This window comes from Lissotriton vulgaris, chromosome 8 (assembly GCF_964263255.1).
Source record: "Lissotriton vulgaris chromosome 8, aLisVul1.2, whole genome shotgun sequence".
Classification (NCBI taxonomy): domain Eukaryota; kingdom Metazoa; phylum Chordata; class Amphibia; order Caudata; family Salamandridae; genus Lissotriton; species Lissotriton vulgaris.
In genome coordinates, this window is record NC_141696.1 from 834,224,778 (window position 1) to 834,241,888 (window position 17,111).

Consider the following 17,111-nt stretch of genomic DNA (forward strand, 5'->3'; position numbering starts at 1 on the left):
CGATAATCCGCTTGCACTAAAATGGCTGCTCCTGCGCAGAGTTTCTTACTGCGCTTGCGTCTGTCATACTCACATGACATGACGTACTTTCTGCTTTGGAGGGAAAAGTTTTGCTTCTGCGCATTAAAACTAAGATGGCTACTATGTGTCCTAACATGCAAGAAGCTTGCATTGCTGCTTTTGCCCAGCTGTTCGTTCTACCTAAACTCTAATGAATTAGTTAAAATGGGTTAATGGAAATAGAGTAGAAATAAGCGGTATACAGTGCATTCATTTATTCATCTGTTCTAAAATGTGTTTCTTTTCTTATTCTTACATGTTACATTTGGGCCTGGGATGTGCTGAAACTCCATTTTGAAAACCCACACCACGCATGCGTTGTCTTCCACCCGAGTCTATTAGCTATGGCATTCAAACAGTGCCAACATCGGACTTGACTGTTTGGAATAAAATTACATGAGAAATAAAATTAATAGGCAGGAACGTTAATTTCCATATTTTGGGAAATGTTTCAATTTGATATGGTGTGATGACCTCTCCATGTCCTTTTCTCCAATTGAAATTGGGAATCCTTACATTTTCAACATTGGGGGTGGTACACTGCCCTGAAAAATAGTATAATTAGAGTAGGCTTAGTTAGTAAAATTGTCCGACTTGTCCGAATAGCTGGCCTGTTACTGACCCAACGCACTCAATAGGCGATCGAGAGCAGAGGTGCTGGCGGAGCCCTCTGTCAGAAGGTTTGAGACCCAGATCAGGGTTTGAAAGATGAAGTGCTGGCGGAGCACTTTGTCGGAGAAATCGATAACTCTTCCAGGGTTCTGGCTGTTAGCTGCAGAGAGGGAGTAATGCATGCGTTGCAACTTTAACTGCGGGTGCTGGTCTTAGCCCTTGGTGGTCCTGTCCTGATCCAATTTGGCTGTACCTGTCCTGATTCTGATCTGCACCTGCTTGCCCTGCTGGCGTCTGCCTTTACGGGGTTTCTGTCCTTTATCCCAGCCTGTGGCCAGGGTTGGTCTTCACACTCCTCTAGGTAAATATTGATTGTGGGTTTGTCATTGTATTGTTTCCTTCTCTTTACCTTCCCTTCCGTTTTAATGCTTAATCAGCCTTATGAAATACTGCATACGTTTATTTCTAATCATTATCTTGCTAATTGAAAGAATTTTCAACACTAAAGCTTGGATTATGACATTTATGAATTTTCAACAGATAAAGAGTTTAAAACTTTTTTCCCCGAGTCTGTGGTCAATTTATACATGAAATAATATTTTGCTACCTATTTTCTTGCTAACTCCCTTGATCCAATAGGTCTCTAGGTACCAGTGCCAAGGTTTGGTAATTCAATGGTATAGGACCTTGAAGGTAAACACGACTTGGTTGAGGGTTAACCTGTTCAAAAAAAGTGTTAAATAAGTGTATGGGCCCAGGTGAGTATGGTAAACTGGTTAGGTTAACCCACGTGCTCCATCAGTTTATTTGGTAGCAGCAAGTCGGTTAGGGTTTAGTTAAGATAGGTAGTTAGTTAGTTATGCATTGATTATTGATTGATAAATTGTTTTGTATATTGAAATTGTATTTTATGTATTAACCAAAATTGTTCGTACCTGTTTTTTGTTTTGTTTGGAATCCCCGGGGGCAGAGAAGCAGGTGGTAAATGGAAGCCACGCTGTAGTGAGGTCACTTACCTGTAGGAATTAAGTGCATGTTTAGTTAAACCGGAAACACTGTTTAGGATTTTCTGTATAAATGTGTGAATAATTGATAGCAAAGAGTTCGCTGGCAAAACATTTAGTGTGATATCCCCTAGAAAGGGTCACACGGAAGGAGTAGCAGGTTCTTCTCAGCTTGATTGACAGCAAAGGAGTTCAATGGTGAAACTTTGGTCTTATAAATAACCCAGGAAAGGTAAGTACAGGGATGTAGCAGGTTCTCTAATGCTTGTGTGAAGGGTAGGCGGAAGGGATCTACTCGTAGTGTATGAAGAGTAAGCGGAAGGGATTTACTCGCAGTGAGTGAAAATGATCTTTCATTTGAATTAGTCACTCAGGTACAGTGGCAAATGTTTTTACGTAGTTGATTAATGAAAAAAATCGCATTTAAAAGTGAAAAGAAATTAAGTTTTCATATTACCTTGCAAAGGAGGGAGTCAGTCGTGGTGCTGCGCTGACGTTACTGAGAGCCGCGCTGGTATTGGTTGAGACAGCGGGTGTGTAGCAAAGGTAGTATTTGTAAAGGAGGGGTGAGTACAGGAGCGTGAGAACTCGTCTCATGGGAAAAGCTGCGCAATCATTGGTTGAAACTATTTGAACTCGATATTTTGATTGGTCATTGAAAATTAAGAAACACGCTGGTATTGGAAGCAATTTGTAAACAAAGTGAGTGTTGTCGCAAAGGTTTTGACTCGAAATATATGTGGCATATAGGTCTAATTGAAGGAAACAGACCTGATAGTAAATATTTAGGGTTTGCGCAGGAACAGTACATTAGAGGAAGACCTTATATCATGTACAGAGAAAAGAGAAAAATGTCATTTCTAAAGAATGTTTAACATTTCTTCAAGAAAGATAAAGTGATTAAAACTAGAGAAGGGATTATTATTCCACCACCAAATACGCCCGCATCATATATGATGGTTGAAAGGGGCTACCACACGTGTGTGTGGCTAGAAAATTGGATTGAATATACTAAAGATGATGGTGTTTTAGCTTTCCCTGAAAATGGTAGCTTCAATGGTAGAATTTTGTACAATCTAAGAACCCGCATAAATGAATTAGATCCCAGACCAAGATTAACGCAATGTAAGGCATTAGAGGAATGGGAAACTGAGGCTTTTGAGCGAGATAGACCCAGAAGTAACAAAAATTGGAGTAAGTTATATTCCCGTTTTCCAAAAGAGACAAGAGATAAGCAAATAAAACAGTGGAGACAATCAATGCTAGTGGAAGGGTTATACCCTGTGCGGGAATTAAAAGACATATCAGGAAATAAATGTACAGAGAAAACAAGACATTTGATGACTAGTGGTGATTCAGATGATGATTATTTGGAGGATTTGTTAATGAAGAATCCACCACCTAACCGTGAAGAATCTAGCACAGTTAATCCGAGAGCTCCATTTTTTAATCCACCTTTAGTCCCACAAATATTACATGGGAAATCGTTAGAAAAAGTGTCACAAGAGAAAGAAAAAGAAGTATTAGAAAAACAAAGAACTGAGTTATTTAAGGAGATTTCCCAATTAAACACGAGTTCTGAAGCCTTGACAATTCCAGTAACTATTGGGCCAGTTGTTCCCCTATATGGAGATAAACAGTCCAGTCTTAAAACTCCTGTTATAGCTACACCTGTAGTACAGCCAAGAAAAGCGACATTAAAAGTGGATGATCAAGCAAGTGAATGTGAGTCAGTAATTTTCCTTATGGATTTACCTATAAGAGAGCCTGAGAGAAGTTCAAATAGAAAGAGTACTCCTGGAAGTTCTAGAGAAGTACGGATGGAATAACCCACAGGTACTATAAATGCCACCATAGTTACCCCAGAAGAAATAGAGAGATGGTCCCGAGAAATAGAAAAGCCAAAAGCAACACCGTCAAAAATATTGGCTATATTCAAATTGAGAGTCGAATTGGAAGAAATGATTGCTGGAAATGTGGGATTGGACAGGTTAAATACATTCGGTGAAGATGCGTTGTTATTTATATGTAAAAGCATTACTAGAAATACAAGAGTGTTTCATGAGAAATTAATGAACACTGCCCTGGTCATGGAAATTGACATTGGCAAGTCAAAAGTATTACAAAAACCTTACAGAGTTGAATTTACTGCCAACGATTTGGAAAATATGAATGTGTCAGGTAGAAAAGTACAAATTAAGGAGCTTATGTTGTTATTGCAGAAATGGGGTGACATAGATAGATGGAAAACTAGGTGGGCAAAGAAGAAGGAAGAAGCTCAAGCAAAACAGAATGCATCTCAATATTTGCTAAAAGAACCAGAAAATGTAGAAAAACTATATCCATTGAGAGAAGTGCCAGGTGGAGGTTATGTACATGTTCCATGGTTCCGACAGGATATTTTGTCATTTACAAATGACCTTCCAAAATTACGAGGAAAACCTGTAGAATGTTACAGACAAGTTGAAAGATTTGTAAAGGTCTCAAAGGTTTTGTTAAAAGATCTCGATGGGTTATTTGATATTGTTGTTCCTGTAGATTTATGGACAGAATGTAAAATAGCTGTTGATTGGCCCAATGATGAGTACCCTAGAGACCCAAAGACGGTAGCCCCATTAGAAGACGTAATGAAGAAGTACAATCTAGTAATATTGTACCTAAAAGGGAAAGTACCCCTGAAAGAAACTGATTGGACTAAAATAGACAGAAATTCTCAGAGTGAGGCCGGATCTGTGCATGCATAATATGAACGTCTTTTACAGATCTTTAAACAGTATAGTGGATTACAAAACATTGACATAAAGGACATGACACATTTCATCTATCGGTTTGTGCTAGGCTTAAAACTAGAATTTTAACAATGGATAAAAGATCATAAAATTTGTTGGCAAGCCAAACCTATCGATGAAATCTTAAAATACGCAAAATATTGTGAAGATGAACTGGGAAATAAGAGAAAGAATTTGGAGGAAAAGGTAATGTGGGCACAGGTAAAATTGGCAGAGCAACAGGAACTCCAGTTAAGTCAAATTAAACATTATCAGGTTCAAGGAGATAGTAATGGGGGCAAACCGAGAGCAAAATTCAACAGAGAGGAAGCCAAAAAGAAATTTCCATGTCACGGGTGCGGAAAATTGGGGCATTGTAAGAACGAGTGTAAAGCTGTATTGAATAATGACACTCTGCAAAATAATCATTTGAATCCACAGATGCAGAATGAGGTGTCAAAGAAACAACAGTGGAAGGTCATACAAAACCAGTTGCCCATTTGCACCTATGCCAAATTCAGGGAGCAGAGCAAACCACTGTGTGGAAACCACAGATTGGGAGGGAAGTGGTAGGAGGGATACAGTGACACCACAATTTCTTTTGAGGACACATTCTTTGACGAAGATACTGATTGACGGTGCCTGAGAGAGGAGGACAAGGAATGCGTACTTGGCGCATCCTTGCCGGTAGATCAGTCTGGTCCATATATTGAGGGAAAAGTTGAGGGAAATGATGTTACCTTTTTATTGGACACTGGTGCTACCCGTTCTACTGTGAGAACAGCAGACGTTCCAAACCTACCTCTCTCGGGAGAAGTGATCCAAGTAGTGGGCGTTTCTAATAAACAAATTAGTACCCCAGTTACAGAGCCATGGGAAGTCAGATTAGGCAACTTTAAAGAAATACATACGTTTGTCGTGTGTGATTCTAGCCCAGTGAATCTGCTGGGTAGAGACTTACTGTGCAAGATGAATTGCATTATCTTTTGTACCCCAAGTGGTGTTGAAATTCAAACCCCAGATGAAGATGGAATTTAGAAACTGATATTAGCAAAACCAGAAACTGAAAATAAAAGGCTGACTATAGAAGACATACCAAATGAGTTACAACATACAGTAAATCCTGTTGTGTGGGATTTTACAGAAAAAGATGTAGGATTAGTGGCAAATGTTGATCCAATAAAAGTAACAGTAAAAGAAGGTGCAATTTACCCAAACATTCGACAGTACAAAATGAGCCCAGAAGTAAAAGCAGGAGTTGCAGACTAAATAAATGTTTGGTTGAAACAGGAATTTTGCAAGAAATAATGAGCAGTCCATGCAATTCACCGATAATTGGGATAAAGAAACCAAGCAAAAAGTACAGGGTCGTACAGGACCTCCGCAAAATTAATAAGATTGCCGTGCCAAACCCAGCAGGGTTACCTCAGAAAGAATCAGAATAATCAAAAACATGAATCTACCTCAAACTCAAAAAGAGATCAGGATGTTTGTTGGAGGTGTAGGTTATTGCAGGCAGTGGCAGTGGATTGTGGGATGTGCAGTCCTAGCAAAACCATTGATACAGATGAGAAAAGAGCAAAGGACCCAGTAGAATGGGATGACGAAAGCATGACTGCATTTCTGAAATTATGAGAATGTTTATGCACAGCACCAGTATTAGGAATGCCTGATTATTCAAAAGACTTTGCACTGTTCTGTGATACATGGGATTATTGTGCACTTTCAGTCCTGACTCAAACACAGGGTCTGATGAGACTTCCTGTGGCATATTTTTCTTCCATGCTGGATCCAGTGGCATCAGCGTTGCGCGGATGTCTGAAAGCAGTAACTGCAGCTTGCATGAGCCTTGAGCAAAGTGAGTCCATTATTATGGGACATCAAGTGACTGTGTACGTCCCACATGCAGTTGTGATTTTATTAACACAAACCAAAACTCAGTACTTAACTCCTAGTCGGTTGACAAAATATGAGCGGATTCTAGTAGGAGCAGGAAATGTAACCATAGCGAGGTATAATATTTTGAACCCAGCAACATTGTTACCGTATTTACATTTTGCAGAAGTGAAGGAAGAAGTTGAACATGATTGTATCAACTTGACTGAATACAGTACTAAACATCGACCAGACATAAGAGAAGAACCATTAATACATTCAGAATATGAGCTATTTGTAGATGGCTCATGCATGAGACATGAGGAAGGAAGGTTGAGTGCTGCCTATGCAGTGTGCACCTTGGGAGGTCCAGTTGAAGCATCCTATTTACCTGGAGTCAAGCGTGCACAAGTCGCTGAATTGGTTGCATTGACAAAAGCTTGCAAATTTGGGAAAAATTGGAAAGTAACCATTTACGCTGATAGCCAGTATGGTTGCGGGGTTGTGCACGACTTTGGCCAACTTTGGATGCAAAGGGAGTTTCTGACTTCTTCAGGTACTTCCATTAAAAATGGTCATTATGTAAAAGAGTTGCTAGAAGCAATTCAATTACCAACAGAAGTGGCTGTGGTCAAGTGTGCTGCTCACCAATCTGGAAATGACAAAGTGACAGCTGGTAACAGATATGCTGACCAATTAGCTCAACATTGTGCGAAATTCAAAATGGTAATAAACAAGAAAGTTGATGCATGTGGAAACAGCTGCCAAATTATGGTGCTTGAAGGTGTGAGTATGTGGGAGGAAGTGAGAGAATTACAGAATGAAGCAGAACAGAAGGAAAGGGAAGAGTGAGTAGAGATAGGCTGTCAAAGAAGGGCTGAAGATGGAGTCATTGTTTATCTCGTTGGTAGGCCTGTGTTACCAGACTGTATGCTTTCTCCTATGGTTAGGATGTACCACGGAGATGCACATTTGGGGCGAGATGCGATGATAAGATTGTTTAGACAGACTTGGTTCAATGCAAAATTCAGGAACATAGCAGAAGCGCTTTGCCGTAGGTGCTTAATTTGCCACCAGATGTATCCTGGAAAGAAAACTTTAGTTTGCCCTGGAACGATTGGGAAGGCAGAAGGTCCCTTCATAAGATTGCAGATTGATGTTATTAAGTTATCCCCTTGCAGAGGACTGAAATATGTTCTTGTCATTGTCTACCTGTTTTCAAAATGGGTGGAAGTTTACCCACACGCTGAAATGATAGCATCACAGTAGCTAAACTTCTACTTAGGGAACTCATTCCTCATTTCGGTTTTCCAGTAACGATTGAATCAGACCGAGGAAAACATTTTAATGAGGAAATATTTAGTCTGATCTGTGAAGCATTCAAATTTGAGCAAAAACTGCACTGTGCATACCGACCAGAGGCTTCTGGAGTGGTAGAACAACTGAATGGCACAATCAAGTCAAGATTGGGAAAGATGTATGAATCTACTCGATTAGAGTGGCCTGTTGCTTTACCTCTTGATCTGATGGGACTCAGAAGTATTCCAGACAGAAACACAGGCTTGAGTCCACACGAAATCCTGATGGGAAGAGCAATGAGGCAGTCATGGGTACCAGGACACAAGCTGATAAGTATATCTGATGACTTAGTAGTGGAGTACTGCAAAGAACTGGTTGACCAAGTGTGTTCTATCTCTCACCAGGATGGGGAAGACGCTGTCACCAGACAATCAACTCCAGCACATGACTTGAATCCAGGTGACTGGGTAGTGCTAAAGAAACCTACCCGAAAATCTTGCCTAGCACCAAGGTGGGGAAAAGCATGTCAAGTGATCTTGGTTACTACCACAGCTGTATAGTGCGCAGGAGTTCCACACTGGATCCATGCCAGTCACACTAAATGAGTGACTGAACCTGATGAAACAGGCGCTGAAGATTGTGCGGGTGAGGGGTCTCAAAAAGTTGATCCCGAAGTAGTTGATGAAGAGCAACTGAGCACCAGCCAGGATGATTGGATTCCAGTAATCGAAATACCTGAAGAAATCATAAGAACAAGAAGTCAAACTTATTTATATAGACAGAGTGAGAGTGAGGATGAGATAGGTCTAGAAGAATGTACTCAGATTACAGAGATCTAAGCCAATAGTAATTCTGAGGAGGACCAGATAAGGAAAGATCAATGTACTCAGACATCTTCCACACCTGTCAGAACTCCAGTCTGAGGAGGGACAGAAAGGTACTAGGGCGAGGACTCAGGCAGAAGAATATCAAGAGAACGAAGCGCCTGAGCAGGACTAGATAGGTGTAAAAAAAAAGTGTTCAGGAAGACGGCGAAACAAGTCAATGTCAAAATCAAATTCAGTAAATACCTGAACAAGGCCAGATTCATAACCAGACAGAAGAAACAGAAATAAGACCTAGACCTAGACAGATAGAGAGGGATACAGAAGACAACATCAACATATATGTGCCACAACTGAATGAAAATAAAAGAGCACTTGAAGAAGGTAAGAGCACAGTGCCAGCTAAAAGGCTCAGAAAAGGAGAAAAGTGGCCTAGATTTGTTAAAAGACTGAAATTTTGCCTTAAAACAATAAATGAAGAACCAGAACAAGTAAATGAAATATCAAGTCAAGCTGGACCATCCACAGAGCAACCAAGAAGGAGAAGTCAACGTTTAAAAAGACTGAATAACAAATTCAGAGGCCCTGAATGGACCTACATCATCCTTGAAGATTTCGAAAACCTAGAAATAAGTGACGAAAGTGATGACAAATTAATTGCTGATCAGACTGATGAAGAAGTGAGACCAAACTGAAAAGAAAATACACAGGGCAAAAGACTGTGTAAAAGTTACAAAGAGGGGTTAAGTCTCCTTAGTCAAAAATGGCTGATTTCAGCGTTACTCAAAGATCGAAAAGAAATTGCATAAAGACATGCTGTAGAATATGCATATGTAGTGTAGTGATAATACTCATAGTATGGTTAGGATTGACAGTAGCTATTCCTTATCTAATGAGTAGACACATGCAGAATGACACTAATATAAATGAGAAGGTAGATACACATGAAGAGTTAGACACACACGAAAAAGCACTTAGCATTAAACAGTAAAAGGTAGACTTAGAAGCATCAGATGAGGAAGAATTACATTATAGTAAAGTTAAGAATAGAACCCATTTAAATGTATTTGCTAACCTTTTAGTACATTACGTAGAAGCTATGGAGATAAGTGATTGTTATGTTTGTATGAAATTAACAACTTCTGTAGACGAGGTTGTTACTTACTATCATTTGCCCCTGACATATGGTATGTCATGTAGGGTTTTAGCTAGTTTATTTTATAAGAAAGGACCTTTACAGTATTATTATTCTAACTCAGATGTGATATTTTCTAAACTTCCAACAAGTGGTAACCTAAATCCTGTACATACTAAAAGTGATGTAACACGTTATATGGGTGAATATTTTCTAACAATGGGTACTATAGATATAGCTGAAGCACACAAGAATAATTTAACATGCACTTTACATGAACAGGAGAAAATATTTTTGAATTTAGTTGAGAAAAGGAGACAGGATTTCCAGAGAAAAGCAAAAGAACATAAAAACAAGGTTACTAAATGGGCCGAAAGTATAGGGTTTACCCCAAATGGCAAGACTCATGCTGCAATGTTACTGGATTTTAAAACGAAAGGGAAACTCTGTCTCCATAGAGAGAGAACGAGTTACTATAACAATATATTAATTGGTTCCAGTGAATGTGAACACAATTATAAGGTAATTGGGGGTTGGGGTTTCAAAGATGGAACCGAACCTGTATTTCCTGGCATATATTACATATGCGGAAACAAAGCATATTATAAACTACCTGATCACTGGTATGGGAGTTGCTATTTCGGAATAGTATTCCCAAAAGTTTATCATGTAAATAAAGTCACTGGAAGCAATGAAGAAACTAATGGACTAACAAGATAAAAAAGAGAAAGTGTTGCTGAAGTTGTAGGTGATACATTTAGTGAATTGATACCTTCAGTGGGAGTGGTTCTGAACACACACAGAATATGCAAATTATCGACAATGGTGGATCGCTTATCGACTGACACTGCTGGAGGATTCTTGATGATCAATACTGAATTGGTTGTGATCAGATCAATAGTTTCACAAAATTGACTTGCTCTTGATACATTATTAGCAAAAGAGGGCGCAGTCTTTAGAATGTTGAAAGCACAACATTGTTGCACTTACATACCTGACAAAAGTGTGGAAATCAAAAAGTATGTAAGGAATATTACTCATTTGGAAAAAGAACTTAAACCACTGGAAGTTGATAGTGCATGAAAGAGACTAATAGATGGTCTCTCCTCTATGGGTATTTGGTTTTCTAATGTAGGAAAACCTTTTGTAGGTAAAATGCTGATGCCAATGGCGGGAATAGCCCTACTGATTTGAGGAGTAATAATTTGTTGCAAATGTCCTAAGCACAAAAAGACATATACAGTTATAAGAAAGGGAGTAAGAGAAATATTGATGAAATTGAATTAGAAGAGCTGAATGGGAGTTTATAAAGAAAGTGAAAAACTTTCACGTGAATAATGAAAAGAAACCAAACAGAAAGTTTGAAGAAATTGAATTGGGTGAAATATGAAAGTTGGCATCTGTTTCAATAATTGGTGATGATATAAAATATCATCAAAGAGGGGATTGATGAAGCAAGGTTACGCACGTAAAGCGACTTGCTTGGATTCAATCGTCTCTGCCTAACTAGTAATTTGTTAATCAACATGTTTTGTGTACTAATAATTACACCACACGACATATTAGGTATCTAAGTTAAGCTTGTCTAGGTGCTTTTACTAACGATAATCCGCTTGCACTAAAATGGCTGCTGCTACGCGGGGTTTCTTACTGCGCATGCGTCTGTCATACTCAAGTGACATGACATACTTTCTGCTTTAGAGGGGAAACTTTTGCTTCTTCGCATTAAAACTAAGATGGCTGCTATGTGTCCTAACATACAAGAAGCTTGCATTGCTGCTTTTGCCCAGCTGTTCGTTCTGCTTAACCTCTAATGCAATAGTTAAAATGGGTTAATTGAAATAGAGTAGAAATAAGCAGTATACAGTGCATTCATTTATTCATCTGTTCTAAAATGTGTTTCTTTTCTTATTCTTACATGTTACATTTGGGCCTTGGTTGTGCTGAAACTCCATTTTGAAAACCCACACCACGCATGCATTGTCATCCACCTGAGTCTACAAGCTATGTCATTGAAACAGTGCCAACATCGGACTTGACTGTGAAAATCATGGGAAAATGACCCTTCACCTCTGCAAGAGGAAACTGGACTGAACTAATAAAATGACAAATTTGCAACATTTGATACTAGGTGGAATAAAAGTGCATGAGAAATTAAATTGATGGGCGGGAACGTTATTTCCATATTTTAGGGAAAAGTTTCAATTTGATATGGTGTGATGACCTCTCCACGTCCTTTTGTCCAATCGAAATTGGGAATCCTTACATTTGCAACATTGGGGGTGGTACACTGCCCTGAAAAATAGTATAACTAGAGTAGGCTTAGTTAGTAAATTTGTCCGACTTGTCCGAATTGCTGACCTGTCACTGACCCAACGCACTCAATAGGCGATTGAGAGCAGAGGTGCTGGCGGAGCCCTCTGTCAGAAGGTTCGAGACCCAGATTAAGCATGGGCGAATTTTGCGAATCTGGCGTTCGCGAATTTGCGTCGCGCAATCTACAAAATTCGCGCGAATTTGCGGATTTTTTTTGTGTTCGCAAGGATTTCTGCCAGTTCGCAAGGATTTCTGACAGTTCGCGAGGGTTTTGTACCAGTTCGCAATTGCGAACTTACATGTCGGCTCGCAACAGTCACGATTATGTTGTTTCTACGTCTGGTTCATCATCACAGGTTCCCAGCACCCTCTGTTTCACCCCTGCCACCCTCTGGTACATCAATGCCACCCTCTGGTTCATCATCACTGTAGATTATGGGGGGGAAAGCAAGCACACCTGCCTGCTTCAACTGACATGAATTAATTTGGGGTTGATTTATTAATGTGTCACTGTTTTAAAATTCCAGTCTGGCACCTGCTTCCTTATCTGTAATTTGCTTTCTGTTGCAGTGCAATTTTTTTTCCAGGACCTTTGTGGCCTACTTGTAGCTATTCTATGAGCCTGCTGTGAGGGTCAGAGCAGGGTCATACAATTGTTGCAACTAGCAACTGAACTCTGGAGGCGCCCTTGTCAGGAAGCACTACAGGGAACGGTTGCTAATGATGAGTTTGAACTTTTGAACCTGCTTTCACTTTTGCAAAACTCGTTTTTCTGCAGAACAGCATTACAGCAACTGTAATGCCCCACCAAGCTTTTATGAGAAAGTTGATTTCTAATCCAAAAGTTATCCAAAGAAAATCAAAAGGCCTCAAATCCAAAAAAGTGCAGGCAAATGTCAGCCTGAGGAGTTATTCTGATAAAAATCATCATTTTCAGAAGGTCTATGCTGCTTGCTAGTAGATTTCTTGTGCAGAATTGCAATTTTTGTAATTTCGCGAGTGCGAGATTGTTGCTGCCCGCCGCACCTACATGTTCGCAATTGCGAACTTACACCGCACGCCGCAAAATTGTATCACCAAGAAAAAAAAATCCGCTGCGTGCGAATTTGCGGATTTTCGGTAAATTCGCGAGCATTCGCGGATTGCAAATTTACCGAAAATCCGCGAGCGTAACGGATTTTCCGCCCATGCTTAACCCAGATCAGGGTTTGAAAGCTGAAGTGCTGGCGGAGCACTTTGTCGGAGAAATCGATAACTCTTCCAGGGTTCTGGCTGTTAGCTGAAGAGAGGGAGTAACACAGGCATTGCAACTTTAACTGCAGGTGCTGGTCTTAGTCCTTGGTGGTCCTGTCCTGATCCAATTTGGCTCTACCTGTCCTAATTCTGATCTGCACCTGCTTGCCTTGCTGGCGTCTGCATTTTCGGGGTTTCTGTCCTTCATCCCAGCCCTTGGCCAGGGTTGGTCTTCACACTCCTCTAGGTAAATATTGATTGTGGGTTTTTCATTGTATGTTTCCTTCTATTTACCTTCCCTACCATTTTAATGCTTAATCAGCCTTATGAAATACTGCATACGTTTATTTCTAATCATTATCTTGCTGATTGAAAGAATTTTCATTGCTAAAGCTTGAATTATGACATTTGTGATTTTTCAATAGATAAAGAGTTTAAAACTTTTTTCCCGAGTCTTTGGTCATTTTATACATGAAATGTTATTTTGCTACCTATTTTCTTGCGAACTCCCTTGATCCAATAAGTCTCTAGGTACCAGTGACAAGGATTGGTAAGTCAATGGTTTAGGACCTTGAAGGTAAACACAACTTGGTAGAGTGCGTGATGGGTTAACCTGTTCAAAATAAGTGTTAAATAAGTTTATGGGCCCAGGTGAGTATGGTAAACTGGTTAGGTTAGCCCATATGCTCCATCACTAGACCCCCACCCCCCTTTGGGAGGGGTGGAGATGTTATGCAATGTCACAAAATAATTCCAACAACTTATGTATATTTGTAAATTGGTGCGTAGTATTGAGTAGTATGTGTGTTTAATACATGTACTCTTATTTTCATAAAGCAAAGTACAGACTGGACAATTATTGAGTGTTATTTCGGCGCACCTGCAAATGGTGATTACTAGCCCACACCACCTCCCTTGAGTAAGCCTAAGACTGCTCTACAACGCTACCCTCGGAGAGTCAGGCGCTACAATTGGGTGTTTGGTTCCTAGTGAAGGACAAATGTAGTCATGATATTTGTGCAGGCCTCACAGATCCTACCTCGTTTTTCAACAATTACAAATTAAAATACGAATGCCTACCATTTCTGTTGCTCCTCGAAGAAACAAATATCGGTCTGCTTTTCACTTATTTATTAAAACGCAGTCTTCTGCCTCACCCAAACTAAACGCCTCTGTTTTGTGGCTAGATTGGCATTTTCACTCTCAATAAATCATTTAAAGTAAACAAAATCACTGAGGCAGCCAGGAAAGTTCAAGGCAGTGCCAGATTATTCTAACAGCAGAGTACTGAAGTGTGACCACCGCCATTATCCTGTCACATAATTAAGATTTCTTGGAGTTTAATTTATCAATTGGCAGGCATATTCAAAACGAGTGCCCTCAAGGTTGATCCTTTGTATGCTAGTACTTGTAGTGTTACTTATCCCACAATAAATCCTTTATTACAAGATTAAGAATGCAAAGTAAAAAATGCAAAGCTTTCAGGATGTTCCAGGTGACATGTGATTTTTTTCTTTGCGTCCTGTACGTTTCATAAACAAGGGCAGTACTGAAAATATTTGCACAATAGTAGACAACGCAAAAAAATCTAAAGCTTGCTGAAATAGAGCAAAATACCCCAAACACTGCAACAATAGATATGCTTGTCTTTCATATATCCTTTAACGTCTGTAGGATAGAACATTGACTGTTGTCCTTCTGTGTTAAAGGTGATGCCACTGCATGCCTTTTTCTTTGTCCTCAGTCAATGCCAAAGTGTAGTCCTACTTATAATTATATTGCCTGTCCTATTTTGATTTTGAAAATGTGATTACCCTATAGGGTGCGTGGGGTTTGTGTTTGGTGGGATTACTTTGAGAATGGTTGGTCCCACTTGGGCCCACGAGGGCATCTTTTTTCCGCTCCAAGGCTTAACATTCAATCTCATATGGACTTAAACATACTCAGACATCTACCAGCAGGAGTTCAGCAACAGCCACCACAGTAGCCAAGACAGCAAGTCAGGCATGTACGTCATGTTTACTCAGAGGATTGTAACTTAGGGCCAGATGTACTATCCAATGTTTCCAGTTGCAAAGGCTCTGATTTGAGCATGTATGATGGAAAAAATTATTTTTCAGCTGTATTGATCCAACTTTAGGATTCAGAAAGTGTTTCCGGACTCCTGAAATAGGATTAGAAATGGATACTGATTCGGTGTCTAGAAGGGGCCAGTTGTAGGCAATACTACAAAGTACAAATCGATATGTTACATATCAATTGTAACAACTGAAGTTGAAACATTGCAAACGTTCTCTAGACGTGTTTTATTTATTTGTATTGGGCACTTGTTTGTGCGCCTTATGTCATGACTGACAAAACCAAATAAAAGCATTTAAAAACAAAACGAAAAAAGCTCCTGAGACATGAAAGGAGGTGGTAAGGACAAGTTGCATTAAAAAAAGTGTTTTCATAGTCATGTTTTGAAACCTACCTCATTCATATGCATGAGGAAGGTCATATCGTGACCCACTGCGACTAAGAATTTTGTGAACTGACCTATTAGTATACTAGTTGATTCATAAAGTTTTTACTGGTTACAAAGGAAAACTGAATCCAGATATGTTGTGACCAGTTTTTCATACATCTGACCCGTTATTACTTCAGGGTTTAAGTTTAAATCTGGGTCTTCAATTCTTTTGAGCCTGTGGGACTTTTTAGATCACTTTGGCTTTTTCCATTTCATGATTTACTGTGATTATTTTGTGGTTACATGTGGAATCCATTCACATTACATTAGTTGTGTTGTTTGCATGAGATGTACTGATACTTTGATTATCTTGGTGCTTGGATATATGACCCTAGCTGGCCACCCGTCACACAAGCACAACTCCTAAAACAACATTCTATAAAGCTATGCTAATTTATCTACATGGTTTATAGTTTATATTTTTGGGGCTTTTTCAACCGGTTATGACACAAAATCTTGAAACTCATTTTACATCTGAACTATCAAGTCATCATTCACATCAGGCTTACTTGTTTTCTATTCCCATCCACCACAGGTTTAAAAAGTTTGATAATAAGTACATTCGAAAACTTCTAATCCGGGAGAATCAGCCCAAATCAAGCATTGTTTCTCTATATAAGAAGCTGGAAATAAAACAAGCTATCGAGATGGCAGAAACAGGAATCAGCAGAGACCCATCTTTGTCGTCCCTTCAGTAAGTCCACCTTTACAGTATCCAATGTGTTCATCCGTGAGCTCTTTATAACTTTGTTGCTGTCACTGCCATTTGTAAAGTGCACACTTGTCACTAGTGTGCCCTCATTGTACAAGCTGCGGGGGGAGAGGGTTGAAGGGCAATGGTGGGAGTTAGCCTCATATAGTAAGAGATAGATATTGTGAGTGAGTGACAGAGATGTTCTTCACTCATGTCATGGTGAATGTGATGCAGCAACTTTACAGTGAACAGAACGGTTTTGTATGTATGTATGTATGTATATATATACATATATATTGACACCAAACCAAACTTCACCATCAAAGAAGGCGCTGACTCCGTGTATCTCAGTTCAAGGGTTTTTATTTCTTACATCAGCTTCTGCTCAGACGCGTTTCGGCGGCTACTCCCGCCTTGCTCACCAACATCTGACCATTGAATGTTGCGCTTTATATACATGTTACATAATCACATGAGTCATAATTAGCATCACTAATTGGCATTGGTTTGTTACCATGGTGACTTGGTTTACACCCACATGTTTACGTGACCACTCTCGTGTCTTTTACATCTTTTGGCGGGTTAGTTAATTGCCAAATGTCACGTACATTAACACGTTATCTAAACATTACCATCATGTTTTAGAAGTACTCGGGTTTTATAATACATCATAATACTGTATACATCAGAAGACTCGGTTATTTATCATATACATTGCTGAACCCTGTATTGTAGAGATTACATTTCCCACTTGTCAAAGTGCCATGCATTACACCCTACGT

The 17,111-nt window shown here is 39.5% G+C and overlaps 1 protein-coding gene across 1 annotated transcript in view; it reads left to right on the top strand.

The window, feature by feature from the left end:
• Nucleotides 1-17,111, top strand: part of LOC147698070 (sodium/hydrogen exchanger 2-like) — an 866,654-nt gene that overhangs the window by 692,050 nt on the left and 157,493 nt on the right. Inside the window, exon 8 of the mRNA XM_086934739.1 lies at nucleotides 16,171-16,329. Within this exon, the coding sequence (XP_086790865.1) occupies nucleotides 16,171-16,329 (159 nt within the window). The remainder of the gene's footprint in view (nucleotides 1-16,170; nucleotides 16,330-17,111) is intronic.